The sequence below is a fragment of the Perognathus longimembris genome, chromosome 1, assembly GCF_023159225.1.
Source record: "Perognathus longimembris pacificus isolate PPM17 chromosome 1, ASM2315922v1, whole genome shotgun sequence".
Classification (NCBI taxonomy): Eukaryota; Metazoa; Chordata; class Mammalia; order Rodentia; family Heteromyidae; genus Perognathus; species Perognathus longimembris.
The window spans coordinates 18,401,752-18,422,796 of NC_063161.1; the positions used below are offsets into that span (position 1 = coordinate 18,401,752).

Consider the following 21,045-nt stretch of genomic DNA (forward strand, 5'->3'; position numbering starts at 1 on the left):
ATCTATCTATCTATCTATCTATCTATCTATCATCTATCTATCTATCTGGAGTGTGTGTGTATACCTGTGTGTACTATATATGCCTATATATTGTATATATACACAAAGCTTTCAAAATAACTCACTTTAAAAAGTACTCCAAATAAAATAATGTAAATTGAATTGTATTTACGACATCACTAAGTGTGTGAAATAGAAAGGCATGAAAGCATATATATATATATACACACTATATACATATATACAAAACACTATACACACATATATATATATGTACTTATGTATGTGTATGTGTGTATATAGGTACATATGTGCATATATAAACTTCTACCTATATGTATCTATATCTGTGTGTATGTGTGTATATGCTTCTACTCCATAGCTTTCCATTTCACATATTTAATGATGTCTTAAATACAATACAATTTACAGTCTTTTATTTTGGGTACTTTTTAAAGTGAGTCTTATTTATGAAAACTTTGTACTAACAAAGTCATAAATATAGTCCTTTATGAATTTCTGTAGAAGATTTATGAGTTTATCTACCACACTTACCTCTACATCAATTTAGAATCTTTTTTGAACACTCTATAAGTTAAGGGTTGAGAAGTGTCACTTTTCCATATAGAGATACTCAAATGACCTAGACTCATTTATTGGAAAGATTGTTCCTTGCCAACTGTACTGAAGAAGCCACTTTGGTCATAAATCATGAGACTGCATAGGTCGGGGTCCCTTTCCACACTCTATTCATATGTTTGCAGGCTGTGAATTGATCTATATTCGATTCTCTTTATAATTCTGTATAGTTGTCACTTTCCAATAAGACTTTGAAAGTTAGTAAGTTTATCAGCCTTGTTTTTTTCCTAAGTGATCCTAGCCATTCTAAGTCCTTTATATATCCATATAAATTTTATGATACTATTATAAATGACAGTCTTAAAATGTTCATTTTTAATTGTCAATTCTGTTATATAGAAATAAAATTTACATTTACATTATAATTATATACAGCAACATTGTTAAATGTACTTATATATCCTAGGAGTTTATCTGAAAACTATTTCGGGTTTTCTATGTCTGTGAATAATGACAGCTTAATTTCTCCCTTTCTCACACACCTGTGCCATTTTAAAATTCTTCCTATATTTCACTGGCTTAAAACCTTCCATAAATTGTGAATTAGAGTAATGATAGACTTCATTAACTTACTATTAACTGGCTTTTCAATTCAGAGGGAAGGAGGAAAGTTTATTCATGAATGATACTGTTCTACCACAGCTGTATCTTTATCTTTACTTATATCCTGAACTATAGTTGTCAAATTTATTCCTAGGCTTTTATAATTTTGCCAAATTATGAATACAGGGTTTTAAATTTCCATCTTTTCCTCCTAAGTTCTGGGCAGGGCTTGAACTTAGAGTCTCAACCTCACTTGGCTTGGTTGTTGATGGTTGGCACTCTGTCACTTAGCCCATGCCTCCAACTGGATTTTTGCTAGTTACTTGGAGATAGAGTCACACAAACTTTTCTTCTGGGCTTGCTTTGAACCACCATACTCCAAGTTTCAGTCTCCTGAGTAGCTAGGATTATAGGTATGAGCCATTGGAGCCTGTCTTAAATTTCCATTTTTAAATTATTTTTCTACTAGAACTAGGAAATCACCAAAAATGGTTAAAGTAATTTATAAATTAAAGATCTTGTCAACTATTAAAATGTAATAGCCTCTATAATCAAAATCATGAAGTCCAGTATTTTAAGTGCTAAATCCAGTAAAAATGCTAGACTTATCTCTTAGCCAAATGCATAAATGTCACAAATATGAAGAGAACCTGAATGTGCATTGGGAAATCAGAGGATACATGCTTTCCCAAAGTGTACAATATTTTAAAAATAAGATCTGCAGAACTTCAAATAAATTTATAAGGCTTCAAATATATATAAAGGACTTAGCAGGTTCATGGACACCCACACTTTTCCAACTTCAGCTTTTGGAAATTTTGTGGAAAATGTAAGGTATCCATGGGGAATTTCTAATTGAAGTGAAATTATTGAATTTTTTCATATTAAAGTTTGTAGAAAGATATTACTTCAGGGGAGATACAGGTTCTCAATCTTCTTCCTGCTCTTCTTTAATCTCAAATTCTCCCTCTCATACTCTAGAGGGGAAAATGTTCCTAGGAGTGAACAAATAAGAGTGGCTAATATCAGTGATGCTAATAATGTATTAGGTTTGTTACACCATGACCCAGAAGAGAAGCATCTGGAAATGCAGCATAAGAGTTAAATTATTACTTTAAATTTCTCTTAGATTGGCTCACACGGTTCTACAGTTAACCACTGGATTAAACAGTCATGCCTCTCATGACGCCCACATTGAGCCACAGAGCACCTCTTGAAGACTGAAAAAAAGTTTTTTTCCCCTAGCTCTAGAAATGTTTTGGCTCATAGCCCTCAGCTCTTAAGTCTCCCTAGCAACTGCTTTCAGCTAAAGTTTATAACTCTTCTTGGGGTGATGATACATCTAAGTACTGGTTGATATGGAGATGTAAAAAAGCTGATTCCCTACCATAATGCAATACAACTCTGAAGGGCCATCCCAGTTTCAAAGCTCTTCATGAAGTTTCTGAGCCCTTTGTGTGACTGCATTTTAACTCACCTTCTCTCTCTCTGCATAAACCTGCTGCCTTCATTTCCCCAGAGATGATTAATACCATGGAGTATTTCCTAACTCTAATAAACTTCCTGAAAAATAAATTCAATCTTAGAATCTGCTCTGTGTATTTTAGTTCACTTTCTGTCCTATAACAAATACTTGAAATAATTTATAAAGAGAAAAGACTTATTTTGGCTCATAATTGCCAGGAGTCCAGTATATGATCAGTTGGCCTTACTGCTTTTGTCCTGTGGTAAGGCACTATATAATGGCGGTAGCACATGGCAGAGCAAAGCCATTCACCTCATCATGAATGAGAGGGCAAAAAAGAGGAAGAAGAGGCTGGACTCTATTGCTCTCTTCAAGTGTGTACCTCCAATGACCTAAAGACCTCTCATTATCCCTAACATTCCCAAAGGTTCTGCCACCTACCAAACAGCAACAGTCTAGGGACCAACCTATTGCTACATAGATCACTTAGGACCATACAAGATCCAGAATGTAGCACAAGAAAATGGAAGCACCAACAAATTATAGTAATGACTAGGAAACCTAAAAATCAACACTCCCTGACTGATAAGGAATACTTACTAGCAGTGATATTATCCTTGTTTCTTGGAATTAGAAGTGTCTAAAGAAACTAGTAAATGTATCTAGCTTATTTTCGCATGTAGAAGAGAATATAATATACATGTCACCCACTCACAATTTGAAATATCTTGTATACTATCACCCAGAGTTCATGGTAACATTTTCCTTTCGCCTCCATATAATAGTTAATTTACAATTGGAACAGACCTCCATATAACAAAGACACCAGGCTATATCCAGTTCTCAGTAAATGCAGTCTTCCTCTCTCAGGAAAAAAGAAAGAAAAGAAACTAGTTTCGTACAATATAAAAATGTCTGTCAATCATTCGCAAGTCTAGGACTATGAAATACAGTGCTTTAAAATCACTTGTTGAAGTTGGCTCCTTAGTGCAGTAGCAGCACGTCAGTCTCAGAAAATCAGTTGTTGAAAAAAGAAAGGTAAAGTGAAATGTAATCAGGTTATAAATGCTGTTAGAATTTATATTTTCACTCTCCCTAGAAAATGTGTAATGAAGTCTTACAACACAGGATATAAGCATTTCTGTTAAGTTCTCTATCCAAGAAACCATTCCCATTATCTCTTCCTTCCAACCTTATATCATAAGAACCACCAGGCCTGAACTTGCATCGAATCTAGCATTCATGTCCCATCTATTTTATTGTTAGATTGCTAGTTGCAGAACTCTTGCTTCCTGCTCTAGTTAGAGCTTTTGATATTTTAAAATGTTTCTCCTTGTTTAGGACCCTTTATTAGTCTTTGTGTGCTGAAAATGCCTTTCTGGAATAACAACAACAGAAATGCTGTTCTTTCTGCCCAATAGAGTTGCAGACAGCAAATGTTCTCTTCCCTGGGCCCTGGAATTTCAAGCAGTCAGAATAAACCTGGGTATATATAAACTAGACTTTCAGACTTTATTGAAAAATTTGTTTTCTTAACAAATTTTGTATAAAAACCTTCTATCTGTAATGGAGATTAACACCTTCAACTGCACTACTTTTCATCAAGTAGAGCTCCTTGTCTGTGTTTATGGAGGGCTATGAGGCACCATATAAACAGAATGTGAGCCTAAGAGAGCAAGGGTAGCTGAGGGCACCAAGATCACAGAGATAGTCACTTGTCGAACCTCATCTTTAGTTTTGCATGGTGCTAGGTTTGACTGTTATGTGGTCTTCCTAACACCAAACACTATAATTCTTTATCACCATCTGGGTAGCCAACACTTCATTTCAACTCGGACATTAACTGCCCAGAGTTACCATGGACCCCACAGTTAGGGGCTCAAACCCATAAGAGTGCCTTCACTTCAGATGCCAGCTACAAATGGTATGCCTGCAGTACTGGCTTCTTCCTCACTGGCCAAATACAAATTTGAGAGTTCCCATGGCTCTCCCTTTGAGCTCAATAGTTAATAGAACTCAGGAAAGCACTTTCTTTATGACTAACAGTGTGCACACTAATCATGCCTAGGGCATGATTCACAATTGTGAGAAAAAGAGAGGAGCATCTTCCATGTCCTCTCTGGGTACCACTTTCTAGCACATCTGTGACTCCCCCTGGAAGCACCTCCACATTATAGGGGTTCCAGTACATAGTCATGGTTGTTTTAAGTCACTAGCTACTCACGTACTGAGGTTAAAAGTCCATGGTAGAGGTGACAATGGTGACAATGGTGACAATTAAGGAAGAATCTATTCTTAGACAATATACCATTTGAACCAGTTCCTTGCACAACTGCTTTCTTTATCCACTACATCTTCTCTTTAGTTTTTATTTTTCTTGCTATTTGCAAAATTCATTTTATAATAATGCTACCTCTTTAAAATTTAATAGTTTAAAAAAACTCCTGGCATCTCACCAATATGACCATTTGATCTCCTATTACATACACACACAAAAGAAAAACCTTTCTGTCATAGTTAAGGTTTTATTAACATAGAAATTAGAGTGATGAAAAGATAATTTCATTCTCAGAGAAGTGTGAAATTCCCTGAGCTCCAGTAGAGTTGTATGAAAGCCCTTATCACTTCCTAAGAGTAAGGAGTTGTTTCTGTTAGAGTGGGAGAATATTTATTACTGTTGGAAGGAGGATGTTCTACATTACACAAAATACAATGGGACCAAAGATGGCTAGTTCTTTTCATCTAGAACTTTTATGAGATGGGTCACTAGTCATTCATGACAGCAATTCTTAGGTAGGTTAATACTGTACTATCTTTTCTCCTTGGAAATTCCTGTTTTCTCCACTCTAGAAAAATAAACTCAATAAAACATTAACATCAGAGAAAGGTGATATATGAAGAAAAAGTAGAAAACATGTGAGGATTCTGGGTGAAAGATTCTATTGAGCTTCTAACCTTGAGGCTATTGATTTTTTTCTCTTTTCCTCATCTCTTTGTCTTCCCACTATTTATTCTGTCATTCAGCATTTATAATCAATGAAAAGGTGCTGAGAGAAGAAGAGGTTTCAGAGTAGGTGTTCAACAAAAGCTCAATGAATTAAGAAAAATCATACCTGAGGACTGACTGGTGGTGGTTCATGACTGTAATTCTAGCTACTCAAGAGGCTTAGATCTAAGGATCATGGTTCAAAACTAGCCTGGACAGGAAAGTATGTGAGACACTTATCTCCAACTAACTACCAAAAAAAGCTGGAAGTAGAGCTGTGGCTCAAGTTGTGGCGCATTACTCTTGAGCATAAAAAAGCTCAAGGAAGAGTGCCCAGGCCTTAGGACCAGCATACAAAAAAAAAAAAAAAAAAAGAAAGAAAGAAAAGAAAAGAAAAAAGGAAGAAAGAAGGAAAGAAAGAAAGAAAAAAGAAAACTTACATATATGATTTTCCTTTTGTGTGAGGAAAATTATTGGAAAAGATGAGCACAAGTAATAAAATCTTCATTTCAATAGAATCTACTTTTCACACAGAAACTCATAAAATACAGCATTGGCAAATAACCTTTAGCTCTCTAATGGCTTTCGAAACCCCCAAACAAGTTCAAATCCAGGCAAATTTTTAATAAATTCTTTCAATATGTCCCTATTTGATTAAATTCCTTTCCCTTCTTTTTACTACTTCAGTCTTTTATTCTCTCTAGGCAGACAAAATCATACATTTCTTTAATATTGCTTCTTAAACTTGAATGAATTTAAAGTTACTTGCTAAACTTTTCCCCCCTCTTTCTTCTCCAGAAAGCCTTTTTTGAGGAAGGAAAAGCAACAGAATTCCTTGCAAGCTTATCAAGGAAAATCTGGATTCAAAGTCACTTACCAAAAAAAAAAAAAATTACTGCCAACAACAAAACACAATGTAACACAACAAAAAACAAACAATGCTGTGATTTTATTTGAAGTTTAATTTTACTTAGAAATTCCCTGCGGAAGCCCTACACATTTTTCAAAATTGGAAGCTGGCAAAGTGTGGGTGTCGCAGGGAACTGTGGGGTCCATTGAAGAAGCTGGAGAAAGAAGCCCGGTAGGAGTGAGAGAGTGCAGAGCAGGCCAGTTCCACTGAAAGCCTTGGGCTGGCCAGTGGCTGGCAGATATGACAGGGGGAGACTCAGAGGATGGGTGGGTGCTAGAGGAAAGAGGCGGTGACAGAGTGCTTAGAAGTGTGATCTGAGTTGCTGTCTGCTTGGGTGCAGATTTTGACCTTAACACTGACGAGCTCAGTGATGTTAGGCAAATAACTTAAGAGTCTTCGGCCTCAATTTTCACAGGCAGAAAATGGTCATAATAGTAGCTGACATCTGAAAGCCACATACATGTTTAACTTCAGAATTACTTAAATGGCTGTCTACTGCTGCTGTTGTAACACATTTCCCACAAGCTTAGTGATTTACAACATGAATTTATTTTCTTAGAGTCCTGCTGCAGGTGAGAAATCTGAAATCAGTTTAACTGGGCTAAAGTCATAGTATCAGATAGTATCTTTTGGAGGCTTACAGGGCTATGGTATTCTGAGCTCTTGAAAAGTGGGGAGGAGAGGCAGAGCTCCCCATTTTCCTTATCTTTAGCCCCATTTTCCATATTAAAAACCTAAAACATGATTCACCACTCTAGCCTCAGCTTTCCCTGTGACTTTCAAATCTCCCTCTGAATCTCTATGACCAGGAAGCTTATGATAATATTTAAGTTTCCACTGAATAATGCAGAATAATCTTTCTGTAACTATATCCATAACTTAGTCACTGCAAAGTGACTTCTGTTTTAGAAGATAAGAGTCTGGGGATTCGGTAGTATGCTTCTCTGAAATGCTATTTTCAGCCTAAACTGAGTGATTAACTAAGACATATATATCTTATCTTCTCAACAAAATTTGGATAATTTTACATTATTGTATAATTTCTATTTAAAAATCCATGGCATTCCTATAGAGACCTATGGTGTCAAAATTTATTAGTGTTTACTAAAATACATATTTGCTTCTCTATATGCTCCATACCACACCCTTGTATATTAGGTGGGCAGGAATTGTGAAAAACACTCCAGGATGAGACTTGGAAATTATCACCCAAAATAGAAGGAAAACATGTGGCTATGATCTATCACTGCAAAGCAGCAGGCACAAATCATGACTGGGCCATGATATCAGGATGTATAGCACCCTAGGTAACAGGATCCCACAGAATTCTGCAGCCCAATCTTCTGCAGTGATATTTTTGATGGTCAAGTAGTACAGATAGCACCCTTGAGAATTGTAGGAGGGGTTTCTAATATTCACTAGATGAAAAAACAAATCCTTATGGTCCTGCAATTTGGGGTTTCTTTGTTGGCATGGCATAGTGGGCTCTATGCTGACTGAAAGGTCTTACATTCTGGCAAACCTATTTCCTGCCCCTCTCCCCACTACCACCACTGCATTTCTGGAGACAGGAAATTCCATCACAGTAAGAGTTTAACTCCACTTAAAGGTCATGGCTTTGAATCTCAGCAGCAAAGTTAGAGGACAAAATGCTGTAGTTAGGTATACCCCGTAGCTGGGTTCCCTCCCGGGGGGCTCTGTGAGTTTTGTCTGTGCACTTTTGACCTGAGAAACACAAATGAAAACTGGAGTTCTAACAACACTTGGCATTTCTTGATGCTTTTTCATGAGAGAGCTCACTGGGCTTAACTTCTGGCAACTAGGAAACAGAGGTTCTTTTTTAGAGCAAATGCTCTCTAAAGAACTGAAGTTTGAATTTTGTTCCAGGGACTTTGTTGCTTAGAATCAAAGTGTGTTGGGCTTTGTTAGTTAGCAGCTCCCACTGCAGCAGCAAAGCAGAGGGCAGACCTTATGAGCAGAATGTGGAAAGAAAACCTGCTCATGCTGACTTCTCTATTCACATCAGAACACACCACAAGCAGCTGCAAATACTTCTTATAAGGCAGCCAACAATGACTGGTCATTTTTCATAGAAAAAGTCTAACAGAGTGTGCAATTTATAGACAGTTCAGAGCCATTATTCATTTAACTCTTTTTAGTACTTCTAACTAGAAAAATTGGGCTTTGCCCATTAATAAAGCGTTGTGAAGAAGAAAGGGCAAGAAAAGAAGATTGAGAAAAGAAGAGGATGATAAGACAAGTGGAGTAGAAAGGTGCCTTTCAGTCAGTGTGCATTTGATATATACTGTCTGTCATCAAGCACTTGGGGTCAATAATTCCCTTGCTGAAATCAAATGTGTCAATTTTCATGAAGGTTTTATCATAAAAAGAATAGTTTTGTTAGGGGCTCATGATTATACATCCTAATTACTAGAGAGGTTGAGACTGTTGGTATCATGGTTCAAGGCCAACGTAGGTGGAAAAGTTAGCAAGGTTCCTTACTAATGAAGAACTGCACAAGGTGACACATGCCTATTATCCTAGCTATGGGAAAGCCTAAATTAAGTGGATTACACCCAGGCACATGCCCTAGCAGAAAGGAGACCCTATCTCAAACTTAATAAGCAAAACTCAGGGCTGGAGGCATGGTGCCAGCAGTAAGAGCAACTGCCTGGCAAATGTGAAGCCTTGAGTTCAAACCCCAGTACCTGCCCCCCTCAAAAAACAGGATAGTTTAATAACTTTCTATGAAATAAAGCTAAATGAATCAAACATTATCTCAAAAGGTTATAGAGTATACAATTCTTTTAATATAACATTCTTAAAATGAAAAAATTCAAGAAATGTAAAACAGACTGGAGGTTTTCAGTGGTTAGGAAGGAGATGGATCAGAAAGGAAGTATGTCTGGCTATTCCCAATGGATAACAGCAGTCTTTATGATAATACAATGTTTTGAGTTTGGAATGTGTCAGTGTCAAGATGCTGGTCCTGATGACTAGTTGGAAGATGTCATCATTGAGGAAAACTACTGGACATACTGAGGACATACTGAATTTTTTTTTTTTTTTTTTTTTTTTTGGCCAGTCCTGGGTCTTGGACTCAGGGCCTGAGCACTGTCCCTGGCTTCTTCCCGCTCAAGGCTAGCACTCTGCCACTTGAGCCACAGCGCCGCTTCTGGCCGTTTTCTGTATATGTGGTGCTGGGGAATCGAACCTAGGGCCTCGTGTATCCGAGGCAGACACTCTTGCCACTAGGCTATATCCCCAGCCCGACATACTGAATTTTTGTAATCCCTCTTATGCTCCCTGATATACTCGGTTAATTTTAAAACCATGGTTGAAAGTAACACTAGGGAAATTTCTTTTAAATGATCATATACTCTGAAAATTAATAGAATTATGATTTGGTCCATACTGTTTAAGGCAAGAAAAATAAAGATGACCACAATGTATTGAATACCTCCCACAGAAATTGTACTGCCACTGTACTAAATGTATTAAATATAGTTTCTACTGCAATCCCAAGTGAGAGTAGCTGTTAACAGTATAGATAAGAAACTGAAGCTTAGAGAAGTACAGTAACTTGTTCTTGGTCAAACAACTAATAAGTAAAAGGAGGAGGAATCAATTTTTTTTTGTCACTGAGGTCATTGCTTCTGAGTCTTTCAACACAATCTAATTATAGAGAAGCCTTTGAGGATCAATAACTTGTTTGCAAGGGCAGAACTAGAACTAGAACTTGGTCCAAATGCTCTTCCAACACACTGCTGTTACCACAAAGGATTGAGAATAGGACATGCTGACAGCAGCTACCTGCTAATACAGGCATAATAACTGACAACTTCTAAAACAGTCTGTGTCCAAAGTGAAGAAGGAAAATGGATAAATTCATACCACCCCATTCTCTGTGCATTTTATCTAAATTTAAAAGACATTTGTTAAGAGAATTTCCAAAGGCTTGCCAGCCAATTGATTCAGCTCTACGAGGCAAAATGCAAACATTTTCCTAAAATGAACTTGCGATTCTGTTGTTAATGGTCTAGTTTTTTCAACAAGGCAAAATCACTTAGCAAACCAAGTGAAGAAAATAAAATTCAGGGCTGGGGATATGGCCTAGTGGCAAGATTGCTTGCCTCGTATACATGAGGCCCTGGGTTCAATTCCCCAGCACCACATATACAGAAAATGGCCAGAAGTGGCACTGTGGCTCAAGTGGCAGAGTGCTATCCCTGAGCAAAAAGAAGCCAGGGACAGTGCTCAGGTCCTGAGTCCAAGCCCCAGGACTGGCAAAAAAAAAAAAACAAAAAAAAAAACAAAAAAAAAAAACACCTCAGCATTTCACTCTAGTCTTAGTAGAATAGAGAAGAATGAACAGATTTACTAGTTACATTTCTGTCTCTCCTCTGAAGCTACACAGGGTCACTAACTCTTCAGGAAATTGGTTTTGGGGGGTTATTTTTTGTTGCTTGTTTTTTTTTTGTTGTTGCTGTTTTTAGATTGATGTGAAGTTTTATCCAAAATGAAGACAGGCTTGCTTTATCAAGTAGCACACCCATTCTTCTTGTTACTTTTATAGGAAGTAAAAAGAAATCTCAGGTTCATGATGATATCATGGTTTAAATTATATCCAAGTATCATTATAGCCACAGACTGCACATCTCATGAAAGTGAGACGTGTACTTTGAGCACAGACAACACAAAGACTCAGCTCCCTGATGAATGAGAGTATATTTCACCTTGACACTATTGCTGGCTAATCTCAGAGAGATGAGCATTTTGGAGTCCCTATAAACAGCTTAGCCTTTTCTTAGCATTTTGAAGAGCACATTAATAGCCTGTCCTTTTCTTAAGGGCTTTCCTTTTTCCTTAGCCAAATTTGACAGTTAGAAGTGAACAGTGAGTGGATGGAATCAAAGTCAGTGCTGTGTTTTAAAAGTAGTGTGGAACTGATGTCATCTGGCATTGTCTTCAAAAGAATATAAGAATATTAAGTGGATGGCTCATGAACTTACATACAAAGGATACTCTCCACTTGAGGATAGAATGAGAATGTCTCACAGAAGAGAGATGTAATTCTAGATGTCCATAAAATCTATTTAGACAGGCTTTGCCTGGGAGAGAGAGAGAAAAATAGACAGAAAGACACACAGACAGAGACACACAGGCACAGAGACATGGATAGAGAGAGACAGAGATGTAGACACAGATACGAAAGAAAATCTTTTTTTAACTTTTAAGTAGTTGTACAAAGGAGTTGCCATTCAACAAAGCAGTTTATGGATACAAGGCATCTTGAGCAATTTCACCCACTTCATCATTCTCCCCATCCCACCCAACCCCATGCCTTCTCTCAATTTTCTTGGTTTTGTAAAACATACATTGAATTTTATAACTGCATTCTTCCCTCACCCCCTCCTCTCTTCATTCATCTACCTCCTCCTCTCAATCTCCTCCCTTTTGAGTACTCATTTCCTGGTGTTTATTATGTTGGACTGTGAGCTGGCCTTTTAAGGAATTACACCCTTTGAATTCTCCCCTGGATCTACCATATTTTAGTTAATACATAAAGAAATTACAAGTTGTGACTTGCAGTTTTGATGGTCTCCTGTGTTACATTCCTGTCAAGTCAGCTTGATAATTTAGCATGTAACTGAGGTAGACTATGTAGGCACAAGGGGGAAAAGAGGTAAACTGTAGAGTGGCTAGAAGCAGAAGAAACTGTGGAGCTGAATTTCATCAGGACCACCCTAAACTGGGACCAACATGGTCCTCCATGAGAACTGCTGATTGTCCTTTTCTTTATTGTAATGAAAGCCTCATCTCATGTACCTTGCAAAATTATCTATTTTCGTCATGTATTACTCATTTCATAACACGTGGAGTAAACCCTATTCCAGGAAAATTCTGACATGTCTTTGGATTCCCTACTTCCCTCCCCTAAACAGGTGTATACTAATCTTGTCAAAGCTTTCCAGTAAATGAGCTATCCCAAATTCCTGCAATCCATGTCTCTAGAATCCTGTACACACACCTTGTTATTGTATGCTTCCGCTCTGAAATAGTTCCTATCAATTTCTTTAAAAAAAAAGAAATTACATCAAGATGATTACATTTTCATGTTTAACATTATTCTGGAATAAGTGGAATCTTGTGCTTGATGTTGTAAATGTCACTTTAAACAGTGTCATTATTACCACTTTCAGAAGTTTTGTTTAAAAGGAAAGAAGTTAGGAATTGGTGGCTCATGCTTGCAATACTAGCTACTCAGGAGACTAAGGATCTGAGAATCATGGTTTAAAACCACCAAAGGCAGGAATGTCCATGAAATTCTTATCTTCAATTAATCACCAAAATGCCAGAAGCCATTTGAGCCACAAGCAATATCCTTGAGCAAAAAGCGTATTACCGGGCTGGGGATATGGCCTAGTGGCAAGAGTGCCTGCCTCATATACATGAGGCCCTGGGTTCGATTCCCCAGCACCACAAATACAGAAAATGGCCAGAAGTGGCACTGTGGCTCAAATGGCAGAATGCTAGCCTTGAGCAAAAAGAAGTCAGGGACAGTGCTCAGGCCCTGAGTCCAAGGCCCAGGACTGGCCAAAAAAAAGCGTATTACCCAGGCCCTGAATTCAAGCCCCAGGACTGTCCCTCACACTGAACTGTGGGCTTTCTTGAAGGCAGAAACTGTTGTTTTTACTCCTACATCCTAGTGCCTAGTTCAACACCTGCCACTGAGAAAGCTGCAAGTTTACTGTATAGATGACTGAAATTGATGGCCCCAAAGTCAATGGTAAAGGCAGGGCCAGAACTGTAATCAAGGCCTATCTCTGGACAATGTATTATGAGCCACTCGTTCATTTAACATTTATTGTACACCTGCTGGGGACCATCCGACACTGAACAAAGCACTAAGGATAAATAATAAGACCCAATCTTATTGTAGAAGACATAAGCTAGTAGGCGAAAGAACTATGGAAGCACATTGTTGTAACATATTTTGATTGAAACTATTAAGTTCTGAGATATAAGCCAAGGGCGTAAGAGGAAAGTGATGTAGTAGCAGCAGTCTTAGGGAACACAGGTTATTTGTACTACTCCCCATTTTTATAAAATAACCAATAAGACATTAGAATTGTTAAACAATCATTTCAGCTGAAATGTAGGAGTCATAAGAGAACATCATAAGGGCTGGGAAGACAGAGGCAGTCATATGATGTAACCAATACATTAGTCATAAAGCAGCAAATGACTAAACAAAAGATGTTAACATAGGGAAAGAATAATTATTGTAGTCACAGCAAGTGGTTGATGTCAACATATTATCATCTACATATCAAAATGGTAAGTTTAAAAATAATAGAACATAGGCATGTTAAATTAAGCCATATGAAAAGTAATGTATATTTATAATGCACAGAACAGTGTGTAACTAACTCAAATCTGTCATTTAGAATGTGTAGGTTAAATTGGCAATAAGGTTAAGAACATAAGTTCTATTGGCTAATTTATGTTCAATAGGAGCTCAAGAAACAAGTGAAAGAGAGGCACTTTCATGGGCTATGAGAGAAATTCAGAGATGCTCTGACCTAGCCCAAGCTCTTGAAGGTTGTTACTGTGTCACCAGTACTCTCTTCCCATGTGTCCATTTTCCTCTCATATTTGCCCAATAAATAAACTTAAATTAGATTTCCTGTATCAAAGAAGCTGTGTGTGCTGGAAAAAAAATCATAAGTCAAGAAGCCTAACAAAGTCAAGTGCCCTATCAAATTTATGACTCTCATAGCTCAATGTGACTATCTTTTTATTTGTCCTAAGTCATCTTTCTCAACTATGACACTCAGTGATCATGGAATTCAGAATCCTCAACTTCTCTCTTAGAAGAGGATGCCCCCAACCCTCCTGCCCCATTAGGGGTACACTTGCCTCTACTTCAATGGGAAAATAAAAACCACTGAAGGAACTGCCTCAGTTCCCCCCCCCCACACACACACCCATGTTTTTCTGACAAACTCATTTGTATTCCCCTCCACCTCCATCTACTACCAGGGTTCCTAGAGGATGAAGTGTTTCCTCTGTTTCCACATAATCTCACCTGGGTTGATGAATTCCTTCTGCTCTCTACCTACCATCTTTTGGCCCAGTTTTTATCCTTTCAGACAAGCTCTATCAGCCCTAACTTCTTGACATTATGACTGCTCCTATCTGATCCTCCACCTCCTTAAACTTTGCCTCCCTTGATCTGTGTTTCTACACTGTCAAACCACCTTCCGAATTAATCAGCAATGGCAACCTTCACTTTTCATCTCACTGCTCAACTTGCTGTAGTATCTGTCTGCACTCTCTGGGGGTCGTTAGTTAAAAATGACCCTGGAGGCTGTGGATAGTGGCAAGAGTGCTTGCCTTGTATACATGAAGCCCTGGGTTCAATTCCCCAGCACCACATATACAGAAAACAGCCAGAAGTGGCGCTGGGGCTCAAGTGGCAGAGTGCTAGCCTTGAGCAAAAAAGCCAGGGACAGTGCTCACGCCCTGAGTTCAAGCCCCAGGACTGGCAAAAAATAAATAAATAAATAAATAATAATAATAAAATACTGACCCTGGATTTAAGTAGACCTATATTTCACTCCCCACCACAATGAGTTGTAAAACCTTGACCATGCAAGTACTTTTCCTGTGAATCAGTTTCTTCATCTCTAAAATGGGTGTGTTAATAGTAAACAATTTTATAGGATTCTTGTAGCATTAAATGGGGTAATGTATTTAAAACACTTAGCATGTGACTCCAATGGCAGAGTATCTACCTAGAAAAAAAAAAGCCTTGAGTTCAAGCCCCAATAATGATGCCCATAAAATTACACACAATATACAGAAATATGATATGATCATATATTTGTATAAATCATATATTTATAGTAACAAATTCACTGAAGAAACAGAAATGACAGCAATGTCTTCATGTGCCATTGTGCTCAACAAATATTAATTATTATTGTTACTAGTAGTGGTATTTGCATTTCAATGACAATTATCATTTTTAGGTACTATGCTGAGTTACCTGAAATTCTAAATGAAAATCAATTTTATTAAAATAAACTTGTGCATCCAAGGTAAAGAACTTTGCAATCCTTGTATATAATATACCTGATCTTTTGGTCTAAGGTCATCTTCAAGCCAATTAGGAACCAAATTGTCTAACAAAGCCGCATACTGCTAACCAAAATAAGAGACTTCACTAAAGCCTGAAATTTTCTTTGTCTAACAATTTAGTTTTGGGGTCCAGCACTGTTAGGTTAGTCTTCCTCTCAGGAGGAAGCATGAGGTTCAAGTGGGAAGCACCTCTGCTTGGATGAATGGGGTCACACACCACTGGCATCCCAAATTGGGATCCTATTAACAATAACTTACATTACAAAAAAAAATGACTTGAGTTTTCCCCTACTTTAAATGCTTTTCAAGCCAAATTTGGAAACTACAAGTCTGAAATTGGCAGGCCCTCACATCTACCACTGATAGGTGTAAAATTTCTTCAGGCCCATTTGCAATCATGTGCCAAGATACACCTACTAAGTCAAAAATGGGCAAAGAACAAAACAGATGTTTCTAAGGAAGACATACAAAAGACTGATTAATACATGAAAAAAATGTCCAACATTAGTTGTTAAAGAAATACAAGTCAAGATCACAATGAGATACCTCACATCCACCAGGAGATCTACTGTGAAGAAAATGACAAGTGTTGGCAAGAATGTGGAGAAATAATTCGAATACTTGTGCATTTTTGGTAGGGGTATAAATTTGCACAGTTTCTGGGGAAATAAATCAAGGGAATTCCTCAAAAGGTTAAAAACAGAATTATCACATGATCTGGTAACTCTACTTCAAGAACACCTGAAAAACTGAAAACCAGGACTCAAGTAGATACTTGCATATCTATGTTTAAAGCAACTTTATTTTCAAAAGCCAAAATTCAATTATCTATTAACTGATGAATGGATAAATGTGGTACACAAATATATTGTAATTTAATTCAGGCTTAAGAATATGTTACAACATGGGTAAGTTTGAGAGCACTGTGCAAAATGAAGTAAGCCAGGCACAAAAGGATATTACTTATTTGAATCCATTTACATGAGATAGCAAGAATAGGCAAATTCAAAGAGACAAAAGGTAGAACAGAGGTTTACCAGGAGCTGGGGAGTGTGGTGAGGAATGGGAAAGTAGTAATCTAATGTTTGCAGTTTCTGTTTGGGATGTTGAGACAGTTCTGGAGATAAATGATGGTAACACTTGCATAACATTGTGAATGGACTTGTGTAACATTATTAAGTGTACTGAAGTGTATACTTTCAAAGGGTTAGAACTACGAATTTGTATTAGCTACATTTTACCATATGTAGTAAATAATATTTATAATAAACTATACATTGAATATTTAGTCATATAAACTGATAATAAGTAGATTATCAATAATTATATAGCTATATAAACACCACCAACACAAAAAAGCCATAGAGACTATTACATAAATAATGAATACAACAAAGTAGACTGCATTGAGAAAAATGATTGCTCAGTGCAAAAAGCAAGGTAACAATGCAGGTAAAGAGTTCTCCGCTCTCAAAGGGCAGGGGTGCAGACAAATGGAGAGAGGAAGGATAATGTTCAGTGTACATTTGTGAAAATGGAACCAGGTAAATTGAAGGGATGGGTAGGGCTAGGAGAAATGGTAAAAGGGGTGAGATCAAACTGCAATGTAGTTATAACACATGTTAAATTGAAATCCCATGGTACAACTATTTAAAGATTTTTTTTTCCAGAACTTTTTCCCCCAGAGCTGAGGACCGAACTCAGGGCCTGCCCATGCAAGAGAAGTGCTCTTCCACTGAGCTAAATCCTCAGCCCTTTTTTCAAAACTTTAAAAAACAGTGGATGTAAAGTCGGATCTCACTAATTTAAAAATTCCAAAGTCTGTGTATATATGGAGAAAATTCTAAATATTTTCCAAATGTTAATTAAGTTTGTTCTCTAAATGATAAATTTGAAGTGATCTTAAAATGACCCTCTCTACAATTTTCTGTATTGGTTGATGTTTTACAAGGAATATTTTAACCAAAATAGTATGTTATTATAAGTTTTCATTTATCACTGTTTCACATTAATTTAGGGGGTGAGGCCTTCTGTATTTGTAATTAGATGTTTTTAGTCTTTCCCTTTCCATAGCAAAAATAACACCTGTAAATGAATCTCACACATTTTTAAGGGAGAATTACATACCTCAGTTAGTGGTGTTTTCTCTCCATCACTCAAAAACAGGGATACAATTTCAGAGCAACATTCGATAATCATGTTCTACAAGTAAGAAGAAGTAATCGAGTGAGGTTGATATTACTGGCATAATAATGCATGTTTCATTATTAAATATTTATTTTGTCTAACGTTTGCATAAACCAACCCTAGATGAGATAGAGTTCAGAAATCAAAATTTGTTTTCTTCCTTTCTTCTTCTTTCTTTCCTTCTTTCTCTTTTTTCTCTTTCCTCCTTTACTTTTTCTCTCTCTTTATTTTCTCTCTCATTCTCATTTCCTTTCATTTCATTTTGATTCAGTATTGAAGCTTGCACTCAGGGCCTCCAGCTTCCTTGGCTTGTTCATTCAGCCACTTGAGCTACATCTTGATTCTGCTTTCTGCTGGTTAATAGGTGATAAAGTCTTACCAACTTTTCTACATAGGCTCGTTTTTTCATTCAAACCTCAGTCTTCCAGATTTCAACCTTCTACGTAGTTAAGATTATAGACATGAGCCACTGGTACCCAGGTAGAAACCATAATTCAGAGAAAAACAGGTTGATGTACACCTAAATTAAATACCAAGTCAACTTCAGTCAAAAATACAAGTAGTTATGACATGTCACTGCATCCTAGAGGTAGGAGAGACTAATTCCTGGTGCAACAAGTAAGGAAGACTTCCTTGAAGAAGGCTCAAATGACCTGAGTCTTGAAAAGGGTACTAGGATTTCAACTGATGGAAAATGGAACCAAGGACTCCATTACATGGAGAGATCAGGTAAGCAGGGAGCAATAGGCATTCAAGGAACATGAGGAATCTTGTCATCTTTCTTGTAGCATCATTGGGAACTATGGCAGTGAGAACAGTAACAATTAGCTCAAGGGGTAAATGTATGTCAAATGAAAGTAAGGAATTTTGATTTTATTATATAAGAAGTTGACAGGAAGTAGGATGAGGGGGTAATAGTAAAGACTATCTTAAAAACCTAATTCTGACCACAGTTTCAAGATGAAGTGGTTTGGTAAGAGATACAGGGAAGAACAATTAGCCAGGAGGTCACTCAAATCATTTGGGCAAGAAGTGACTGTATAGCAGTAGACAGAACTATGTCATCTTCATAGGAGTGAAACAGAGGAGGGTAGGAGCCCAGCATTGATCAGACAATGCACCTTCCGGTTCCTAGACCATTTTTTTACATGTCTACTCGTATACTTGTCTGACTTATGTTATTTTATCTCTCTCAGTTCTTAGGACTGGTTAAAGTATGTTTTTTCTCTATAAATAAGGTTTCAATAACATCTATGGTGAGTGACTCTCCTGATTTCATCAAAAGCTATCAAACAAAATGACAGTTTATGTCATTAATCATTTCATATAACAGATGAAGACAGCAATGTTACCTGATAAATGTCTTTCACCGTCTGTCTCAACATTTATCACATAGCAACTTTGCCTCAGCAACATCTTATTGCTCTGGCATTATTTGAGGTAAACCTGTGAAATTGGCTGATTCAAGGTGAGGACTGGGAGTGAGAGCGGGCTACTGCAAGGAAGAAAGACAAGCAAGGCACAGAGCTCATCAATCCTAGTCAGAAAGTGGTTGGAGGCATACTATAGTAGTTGGTGAGGGACAGAAAGTGTGGAATGACCCTTGTTCAGATTTTTGCTACTTTCCTTTTTTAAAGAAACACCTGTTGAAACTATGAAGGATGTTCCTCTGACTGACTTCAAAATACTCAAGTCAATTCTTGCACTTAAGTTGAAATTCTTGTCATTTTTCACCTATAACAGGAAGAAAATGCAAATTGTTTTCTAGCCTTTAAACTCCTGCCTCCCTCAGTTCTCTGCCACCTTACCACAGAAGCTGGATAGGCAGATGAGAAGAGAAGGAGATTACATTATTTTAAACCAAAATAAAAAAAGATCAGATTCAGAAGTCAAAGCAAGGAAAAATCAGATAAGCTCTGTCCAATTACATCTCCAATGTACAAGGTTAGGAGACAAAGGAGAGGCTATTTAAATCTGCTTCCTATGAAATGGTGAAAAGCTCAGGACTCTAGATAGGAGAGATAAGAATGAATGGCTTGATTGGCAAAGGTCACCAGGGTTTTGGGTGGGCCTCGCTCAACTTACCCATGCAAAATCTTTGTCTAAGCACTAGACAGTGATTGCTAGATTGAGTTGACCATGTTTATTCTCTTTGCTAGAAAAGGATAAAAGCTACAGATAAGAAGTAGCATTCAGTCTTTATTTGTTACATGAGTGGGTAATGTTTCTTTTTCCTCTCTTCTTTAACTGTCATACTAAATTAAACCCTTACTAAAACTTTCCCCTTGTAAGACTCATTTTTTTGTGAGACCCCTGCAGTACTTTTCTTGAGTGGATCTCAGGGACCTGTGTTTTTGTGTGGAAATTGGGAAACTGAAGAAACTCTTCACTTATTCTCTAGTGACAAGAGGAAAAGGAAAGAGACTCCTCCAACACAATACAGAGAGATCAGAAAGAAAAAAAAAAAGAGCTCTTAATTCTACCTGAGGCAGAAAAGATAGATGTGGAAACAGGGAGATTATATTATTTTTAACAAATAGTAAAAGCTCCAGGCTTAAATATCACAATGAAGAAGTAAACTGAAAAATAAAATATTTAAGTTCCACTCTCACCACACTTACGATATGCTAAATTACAATAAAAGACAGAGGGGGGGCGTGTAAAATTTTCCCAAGATGTTGAGTGTATGGATTGATAAAAAGAAACCTCCATGTGGTTCAGGCAGGAGAGAGTTTAAGAGGACCAAACCACTGGCTCTTATGGAGGTATACAGAGAGAGAATTTATGGTGGAGAGATATTATATAGGGGAGGTCAAGGAGGAGGTATGGCTGCAGTAATGACCTCAGAGCCTGGGGTCCTTTGCTGACTCACAGTCAGGCGATTGACAGTCAAGTAATTGACAGTTATTGGTGATTACTGGTTTCAGGCAGGTGATTTCTGGTAAGGGTACCTGCTACTGTTCTTCAGAAAGAGGAAGGTGGGGAGGGGACTGTTCTCCTAGGCAATCTCTAGGGGGCAGATCTAACATTAAAATAAGTTGCAAACCGTTTACAACATTGCTGAGCCTGATGCCTGTATTCCTAGCTGAGATCTGAGGACTGCAATTCAAAGCCAGCCTAAGCAAGAAAGTCTATGAGACTATCTCCAATTAGCTTTTAAAACGCTGG

The 21,045-nt window shown here is 37.4% G+C and overlaps 1 protein-coding gene across 1 annotated transcript in view; it reads right to left on the minus strand.

Annotated features, from left to right (window-relative positions):
* The window catches only part of Cfap54 (cilia and flagella associated protein 54), a 258,505-nt gene that overhangs the window by 20,067 nt on the left and 217,393 nt on the right, over nt 1-21,045 (minus strand). Inside the window, 2 exon segments of the mRNA XM_048340566.1 lie at nt 16,237-16,349; nt 17,818-17,892. Coding sequence (XP_048196523.1) covers nt 16,237-16,349; nt 17,818-17,892 — 188 coding nt within the window.